This window comes from Malania oleifera, chromosome 1, assembly GCF_029873635.1.
Source record: "Malania oleifera isolate guangnan ecotype guangnan chromosome 1, ASM2987363v1, whole genome shotgun sequence".
NCBI lineage: Eukaryota > Viridiplantae > Streptophyta > Magnoliopsida > Santalales > Ximeniaceae > Malania > Malania oleifera.
In genome coordinates, this window is record NC_080417.1 from 48,350,206 (window position 1) to 48,359,798 (window position 9,593).

Below are 9,593 nucleotides of genomic sequence, written 5' to 3' on the forward strand. Positions count from 1 at the left end.
ATGCCTTAAAATAAATACTCTCTTTCCAAAATGATTATCAAAAGAATAAGTGAAAGAGAGTGGGAGAGAGTGTAAAAATTCGCCCCACAAAAGATTTTTGCAATAAAAAGGTTTGGGGGAACTTTGATTTAAAAAATAGCCCAAAATATTTGAGAGGAAATTTTGACTAATCAAAGTTGCTAATTAAGCTTATGGAAGGGGTATTTATAGACTTCTAAAAAATATGACCGTTGATGGACACACACGTCATTTTCAAAATGTTTAATGAAAAAATTGATGGAGTTTAGCATTGGAAATCTTGCCTGACCTGAGAGATTCGGTCGACCGGGGGCTTTGCTGGTCGGCTGACCTCACACAAAAATTCAAATTTCTGGATAGGTTCGGTTGGCTATGGAACATGCCGATCGGCTGGCCTGGGTGGCTTTGCCGGTATTTGTTAGTTCAGTAGGCTGGCCTCAATTATCGATCGGCTAAGTGAACAGTAACGGGGGGCCGGGGCTATTTTATTTTATGATGGCTTGTCGACCGAGGCTTTTTAAATAGCCAAAAGTAGAGGGTCGATCGATTAGGCATTTTAGTTCATTTTGGGGGTAGTTGTCCAACATCTTGTACATTCACTGTAGGTTATTGTGTATTTCTAGGATCTTCTCTTATTTCTTGACAAATAAAGAGGCAAAAAACTGTATCTCTTTCCTCAACAGAAGCCAAATATAGAGCCATGACAAATGCATATTGTGAATTATCCTATCTACACTCATTAGTGACGGATTTGAGAATATTGCATCTGAAGTCAGCATTGTTATATTGTTATAACACAATCGCTTTACATATAGCAACCAATATTGTTTTCCATGAAAGAACCAGACATATAGAGATAAATTGTCATTTTATTTGTGACAAAATATAAGATGGTTCAATTGTAACCAAGCATGTTGCTTCAACGAACTAGTGTTCACCAAACCATTGGGAAAGGAAGCATTTTTAGTTATGATACGCAAGTTGGGAGTTCTTGATATCTCCAACTTGAGGGGGAGTGTTGAGAAGTTCAATAATATCCAGCCATCATTGAAAAATATGTTGTATTAATTTTATATATGTTTAGTTGTTTTTTTAATACTTCGACTATCTAGAATAGATTAATATAATTGAAGGAGTGATTGTAGGAAAACCTTTTATATTTAACTACCTAGAATATACTCGCATGATTGTAAAAGTGATTGTAGGAAATTTCTTATATATAAGTACATCTTCCAATTCAATAAAATTCATTCAGAAGACAAATATTTTTTCTTCCTTTACAATCCTTGATCGAACTGAACACTTAAAGTTGTATTGAATTTGAATAAAATATAATATAATATTATACTAAAATTTATCTAAATTCATCCAAATTTTAATTTAAGATCTAAAAATTACACTTCCAAATGCAGCATAATTATTTTTTAATTAATTATATTTAAAATTGCTTCTATGATTGGTTGGAATGATGGGGCTAAAAATTGTTTATATATATGTGGGAAAAATGTTGAATGAGGTCGAAGTGGCAGATGACTAATCCCACACTGCTGCACCCATTAGTCATCTGTCACACAGGCCCACGTTGCATAGCCTTATCGGAAAGACCAGAATCCTATTGCGCTCTGCTTTATTATAACCACGGAAACCAACTCATCAAGCGACCCCAACCCCAAACAGTGGGAGCTGCCGCTGTTATCCTCCACCCCCCACCTCTTTAATTTTCTGTTCTAAACCTTGGGCTGGTTTTTTCCGGCGACGGCAAAACCAGCGAACTCACCGGATCCGAAATTACTCTTCAAAATCTACGGCTCCTCCACTTTCACTATATATAGATATTTTACACATCCTCATGGGCTCTCAGGAAAGGTGCTTCAATTTCTTTGTTTTTTGGCTATTCAATTCCTAGTTGGCAATCAAACCATCTGTCTCTCAGAATAAAAAAATCTTCAATACTTTTTAGCAGCAGGAAAATTGACATGGGTTTTTCACTTTCTGGGGCTGTCTTCCGTTTTGCTTCGCTTCTTTCTCTCCTTCTTCTTCTCCGTTTCCTTTTTTACTGCTGTAGCTCAAAAACAGAGGCCGAGGTCGTCACCGTGGATGTTCATGCTGCCAAGGATCTCGTCCGTTCCGGCCACCACCGTTACCTGGACGTCCGGTGAGTACTCAGCCCGGCCCCAACTATATATATATATATATATATATATATATATATATATATATATATTGAATTGGGTTTCAGAATTTTTGTGAGAACCTGGATAAATTGAAATGCAGGACAGTGGAAGAGTACGAGAGAGGGCACGTGGATGTGGAGAACGCGCTGAACATACCTTACATGTTCAACACACCCCAAGGTGTTGGCTATGGCTTCGGCCTTTAATTAATTTACAACATGATCTACCAGACTTTATATATATATTGAAAGTTAATGAAATTTCTGATCATTTTAAGTTAATGAAATTTCTTATCATTTTGAGGTACAGGGAGGGTGAAAAATCCTCTGTTCTTGGAGCAGGTGTCGTCTGCGTGCAGCAAAGATGATCTTCTAGTTGTGGTATTTTTTTGAAAAAAATTTCTTTTACAAAATTTATTATAAATAGGTAATCTAGCTCTATTATTTTCACGGGTATCTGATCTGACTTTGGGAATTATTGTTTCTGAATTCATTAGGGCTGTCAAAGTGGGGTCAGATCACTGTATGCTGCTACAGACCTTCGGAACGCTGTGAGTTTATCTTCATTCTTTTCCCATTTATTCTCAAGTTCTTTTTTAAAATTCTTGATATACCATTCTCTTCTCATAATGGCCATTGCGAAAGACATACTATAAGGGAAAAAAAATGATTTATCTTTTTCTGTCTCAAATTTCATTTCTTAAAAATTAACCTTTTCCGTTTTTTTTTTTTTTTGCCAAATGTATGGATTGTCGTGGGCAATTTTGCTTTCCATGCCAAGTTTATTTGATAAAATCAAACCATTACTAATTTATCAATTCTGCAAAATAAAAAAAAATTATTCATTAATTATTAGAAAAAATTAAATTTTTTTTTTTTCTCATTCTAATAAATGTATATGACAGGGTTACAAGCATGCTTGCAACATGGGAGGTGGTTATGCTGCTTGGGTGGAGAATGGGTTTGCCGTGAAGAAACCAAAACTGGAGCTCTGATTTATTATTATTATTATTAAGGGGTCACTATGAATGTCATTATTTGCATTTTCCTCCCCACAACAGTGTAAAATATGTTATTTGCATCAAGTATTTATTACTTAATGTCGGCTTCTTTTGTTTTGGATAAGTTGTGATTTGCTATTGATATATTATAGATAGAGAATTTTAATGATTGCAACTACATTACCAAGTCCACACCTTTAATTATTCTTACGTTTTTACTAATAAAGTAAAAAAATTGAGATTTTTTTTTCTTTTTTCATTTTTATTTGTCAAATTGAGAGCTCAAACTGCAAAAGGCCTCTAACAATCATTTTTTGTTACTATTTCCTTAAAAAGTTATTGTAATTTAGCCGAGTTTTAATAAGTAATATTACATTTAGAAGGAAAGGTTAATTGATAATTTAGCAATAAGGCTATTTCAACTTTACAAATATTTATAACAACCCACCATCTCTTTCTCCTCTATCTTTTTTTTGCAAATTTGCTACCTTCTTTTTCTATGCACATATTTTCTCTTTCCTTTTTAAATTAATGCGTGTTTCATACATGCCCATATTAATTTGTAGTTTGTAAAATACTTGAAGTAATTAATACATTTTGCATAATGTTAGTTTTATAATATTCAGGAGGCAACAATCCTTATCAAAACAAACCAACCAATTTTGAGAGCCACGAGCCTACATGATTGAACCCTGTACAAAAATATATATTGCAAAAAGGAAAAAAAAAAAAAAACGTAAGGAAGTGGAAAACAAAGAGTTTAAAAGTAGCTATAAGGATAACTAACATTTGTCAATAAAGCTAAAACAAATTATAGTTGCAAGTAAACGACTAAACATATCCAAATGTCAACTTACGAATTTATCATCAGCCAAGCTTATCTACCAGCCATACAAGGAAAAACTACCAACTAATTGTCCTACTTGGTTAATATGTCAATGTTGCTAGCATTTGATATTAACATTGAAGCACTTGACATAACTGACTTGCTAGACGGTCATAGCCCGTGGAGTACATAAGTGAGCCCCGCAACGGATATACAATATAGAGTCAGTGAGGGGGGTGAATGGCTGTTTTTGCATATTTAAAATTTTTCTAAAAAGAGTTATGCCCCAAATACCGAAAGGTGTTAAGGACTCAAGGCTACACTACATTAAACGACAATTGCTCGGTTTTTCCTTGTCAAGAAGCCTTTTGACAACTTCAAACATTCTTGGATAAAAGTATATGAAATATATTAAGTTTAATAAAGTTTAATACTTGTCCAAATGAGTTTCTCCTTGAATATAAGATATCTTCTTTGATAAAACGCATTTGAAAGCTTGTTTTGATATCTTATATGTCAATATGTCCTTTAATGAAAATATGCTTGACTTCTTGAAACTTTTGGACATAAGACTCATTTAGATAAAATCGGGATTAAGTATGAAGATGTTTAAAATACCAAGATGTTGAAAACTTGCCCCTTTGAAAAACGTATTTGAGTTTATGATTCTTTTAACAAACTCTTTGATTTTAACTTTGAAAACTATGAATTGAGTTTGTGACTTTTAGTGCAATTAATCCTATAAACTCAAGTTACCTAGTATGCATGCATTGACTCAACTCTTGCTCAGAAATCATGCATGAAACACATTCATTCTCTTGTTTTTGATGATAACAACCCATTAGTGATTCTAGGTTAGCTTATCTTTACATATCAAGCCATAATAAGTATAAATACGAATGCAAAGATTAAGTAAATTAGTAATAGGTTAGACATCATAAAAAATGGGGAGAATGTTAGCCTTGGTGGCTACACCATCATTGTTTAAAGTGTTTTAATGATATTAACTTAAGTATTGTTCCTAGTGTTTTCCTATCTTTGCAGATCATTTTTAGTACAGGTACTCGTACATGATGTCATGCCTCGAACCAATAGATGGGTCCTAAGTGTGAATATAGTAACTTAACATGTCTCTGTATCAATTTAACATACATGATACAATACTGAATGAGGGTCCGACCCCGCGAGGTACACGTGAACCTTATACACACATACATATCCATACTCATCAAATACGTAGCAGAAAAAGTTCTTTCTAAACATACATTATACCATTCCAGAGTCTATATAGAACTAGAATATACATTCCCAGAATTACAGTACATACCCCAGGAGTCTACAAAATCCAAGAATGACAACCTGGTTGCAAAACTCGTACCTACACATGTGACGCCCCGATTTTCGTACAAATTTTTTTTTCAATAATAAATAAATAATCACACGTCATCCATAACATTCACAAATTGGCCACGTCGACAATCCTACTATCATTCGTATGACCCGACCCGCATTGGGTACTGGGTAAAAAGTTATTTTATTATACAACCTAACAGCGGAAGACAATATATACATATCAGTCTGAATACAATACCTAGAGTATCAATATACACATATACACAATACTATCTCATACCCAAAAACAATACAACCCTAGTCCAAACTCACCCTGTATATCAGGGTTCCAGCTCCCTACTATCATGGAGCTCTATCACCTGGTCTATCCTTGTTCCCTGAAAAATTTAGATAATTTGGGTGAAACACATCTTTGTAAGTAGGAATAAATTATTTATAGTATGTGGCCATATGAGTTCAATTATATTACCCTTTACTTTTCAAATCATCGTTTCATTTGAGAAAATACATTGGTATACACATTCTCATAATCATATAGATATACAACACAGGCTTTTATAAGCTTTAAAATCATTTCTCAAATTCAATAATTTCCAACACATATTTACTGCGAAGTTCCTGAGAATAGGGAAGATTACCTGCCCATACAGGTAGCTTCCCTCTGCCCTAACACGTTATACAATCACATATGGCCACATCTGATACCTATCAGGGCACTCACCTTACTCAGTAAGCCCTCAAGCGAAGAGTTTCACTTCGCCTCAATTATATATGTCATTAACTCACACAATTCATTTCTCATATTTAGCATTCTTTATTTCTCAATTTCCATTCTTTCTTTCATTTCTCACTTTAGCCAATTTTATCATTCTTTTACTTTTGGTTTCCATTTTACTTTCCGGATCATGAGTATCCTCGGTATCAAATACCAACATCGCATCTGTAACTCATACCCATCCTGAGGATCTTTCTAACCACGCCATGCTTCCCCCAATGGTCAAGGTTGTGCGGCCCGAAAGCTGGATTTAACCATGGTTGGCCAACCCGGTTAGATCAAATATCATATCACATATCGCGTATGTAGTACGACTGGCCGGCCTATAACCCTGATCCAGACTCAGGGGGCCCAACAACCCTACAAAATGGCACAGTCGACTGTCACGCCACACGCTCCAAGAGTCCGTGTGGTTGCACTAACACCACTAGTAACGGTACCGTGCTCAATATCATAACCATCCAACAGGGTTTACCACCACATACCCACAATCATTATGCACTATTGGCATTATATCATTCATATTTCTCGTATTTCCACATTTCTCATTTTCATATTGTAGAATTAACATTGTAATATTTTCATTTCACATATTCACATTTCAATATCAGTATTCTCAACACATTTCATCATTTAAATGATATTTTCTCAGTTCATAATTCATCTCATCTCATACTATCATATACATATCTTATTTCACAATTACTCAATATTTCTCAAAACACATTTCCATATTTCACCTTTCTTCATTTTCTCTGAGAATACATTTCTTGTACATTTCACTTTCATCATTTTCCCACATTTCAATTTTCATATTAAAACACATTTCAGTATCACATATTTCACAGGGTAAATCATCTAACTCAGTTTAAACATTTCTCAATATAAATCACAGGCCACACAAACTTCATCTGATATTTATATCATAATAAATTTCAGTTAAAATAACATACACCATTTTCACATATTTCTCAACCCATAATTTTCATAAAAAGACTGTTATAATTTATTCCCCTTACCTGGCTTACTGAGAGTCTCACTAGAATCCCAAATCCTACCCCCTTGGCGCCCGAAATTTCACTCCTGTAATTTGCATTTTTCCCAGACTAATTAACTAATTTCCCCCAAAACAATACTCAGCTAACCTTCCCTAAGCTCCATGTACCCCAAATTATCATTTAAACTACTATTTAACACCCCCACTTAATTTTCTGAATTTTGCCTACAGGTCCCAAAATTACACCCGCGGCGCTCACCTGGATCCTAAATTCTAGAAATCCTACTTCAACTCCAAATGCTCAACATTTTAGCATTTCTAAATTAATGCTAATTAATTAAAAATAAGCCCCTTAATAACCCCCGTATCCCAAATTTGGGGTTTTGGTCCGACACCCCCATGAGAATTCCGTCCCGCTAGACTTGTAGAGAATCATCCCTAGATTCTCGTGGTGGTGTTCGTTCGTAGATTGGGCTTATATTTCGCAAGAAATTAAAGAAAAAAGAGAAATTGGCTTACCCCAGGAGATACGTCTACACCGCTCCTACCACCGATCCGCTCCGGTAGAAATAATGGCAGCGGAGAATGGAGTCCAGCGATATCTTCGGATTTTCGATCGGGCGAAAATCCGTCACAAAATCGAGGAGAGAGGGAGAGAGAATGAGAGGAGAGAGAGAGAGAGAGAGAGTTCAGAGCTGCGGAAAAGAAAAGAAGAAGAAGAAGAAAGGAAACTTAAAAACATTTAAACCTCCTGAAGCTAGAAGCTTCAGGAGAAGGATAATAATAATAAAAATAATATATTTAATTAATATTAATAATAATATATTTATTAATAAAAATAAAAATAAAATTTGATTATTATTATTATTTTTTCCTTTTTCTTTTTTTTTTAATATGATTAATTATTATTATTATTATTATTATTATTATTATTATTATTATTATTATTATTATTATTATTATTATTATTATTATTATTATTATTATTATTATTATTATTTGGGAATCACTCCACTAATCTTTTATATCCCTTTTTGGGATTATTACAACACAGGTACTAAATGTAGCTAAATGACACCCCCGCTTCTAGACGCTAGGATGCTAGTTTCGACTACCCGAAGGACCTAAAAAACGTTTGTATATTCAGGATGAGACACCTCTTTGTAAGGAAGAAAACAAGTTATATCAGTGTGTGACATATGAGTGTTATTTCAACGTAAAACATAACACAATACAATACAATTCCTAACATTTCAATACAGTTCCATACATTTCGATCCAGTTCCAGTATTTTTCACAAATCTGTTCCAGTACATATGACACCCAAACATATGGTCAGTGTCGTCACACTTAAGCACCCAATTACCCTGCGATAACCAAAGCCTCATAGTGATAACATTGCCAATACAAGCACCCGATAACTTGTGATAACCGAAGCCCCATAGCGATACCGTTGCCACTATGGTGTAGCGCACACCCATCATTGACCAGCCGAAAAGAACAGGCGATATTTCACACTCTCGAACATAGAGTTGGACACTCTCGCCCACGATAATTAGCCAAGACATGGCGTCAGCGTACGATAATTAGCCGCCACTAGCTGATTTCACAAAACCTGGAACCATTTACGAACTCATGTCCCTATACTCACCAGCGTACGATAATTAGCCGCCACTAGCTGTTTTTACAAAAACCTAGAACATTTTACATACATCCATTTATTCCACACTTATTTGGTATACAACAAATCATATCGTTTTCAGTTCAAGAATACAGTTTAATACAAATATGGGTACGATTATCTCAATACTACTGTTTAAATACAACATATGATTTCCCAAACAAAATAGAGATGATACCCGGAACCCATAAATTTTTCTAAAAATTGTAATTCGAAAATCCTGCATTTTCACTCGATAGATTTTTCCAAATAAGTAGCCAAAACATACATACGATCGCAACCTACAGGTTTACCGATCCCAATTTCAAAAATAAACTGATATAAACAGAATCCCCTTACCTTTTCTCGAATACCAAACTACAAACTCTATAGCTCCAAAACTACAAATCGAGACACCAAAACCTAAACAACCAAGAACAATACTTCCTTACAATTCTTACTACTACACATATTCCGAAATGAAATTAAAGTCAGACCCTTACCTCGGTTTTTGGGTCAAAACTTGAAAATCCTCAAAACAAGATTTTGATCCGCTAAAAACGTAGAACTTCCTCCCCTGTTCAACGCAGTAACGTTGGATCATTGAATCAAGCGACGAACAGTGAAGAATCGAAGAGAGAAGGAGAGGTTTTGATGATTCTAGAGAGAAAGAGTTTTGGCTTACTTAGACAAGAAGAAAATGAAATAGATATTTACAGCCCCTTTGACTTGGCCAACTTCATCGACAAGATGGCGCCTTCATCAATGAATCATCCATACATTTCGTCAA

The 9,593-nt window shown here is 34.7% G+C and overlaps 1 protein-coding gene across 2 annotated transcripts; it reads left to right on the forward strand.

The window, feature by feature from the left end:
* The first annotated feature begins 1,531 nt into the window (after positions 1-1,531).
* LOC131155704 (thiosulfate sulfurtransferase 18) lies at positions 1,532-3,291 on the forward strand. Of its 2 annotated transcripts, XM_058109043.1 has the most exons (6): positions 1,532-1,884; positions 2,084-2,173; positions 2,293-2,372; positions 2,502-2,572; positions 2,689-2,742; positions 3,097-3,291. In XM_058109043.1, exons 1-6 carry the CDS (start codon positions 1,868-1,870, stop codon positions 3,184-3,186), a joined length of 402 nt encoding a protein of 133 aa, XP_057965026.1. In that variant the 5' UTR covers positions 1,532-1,867; the 3' UTR covers positions 3,187-3,291. The 2 variants fall into 2 exon arrangements, with proteins under 2 accessions (XP_057965026.1, XP_057965015.1); XM_058109032.1 differs by having other exon boundaries at positions 1,538-2,173.
* The last annotated feature ends 6,302 nt before the right edge of the window (positions 3,292-9,593 follow it).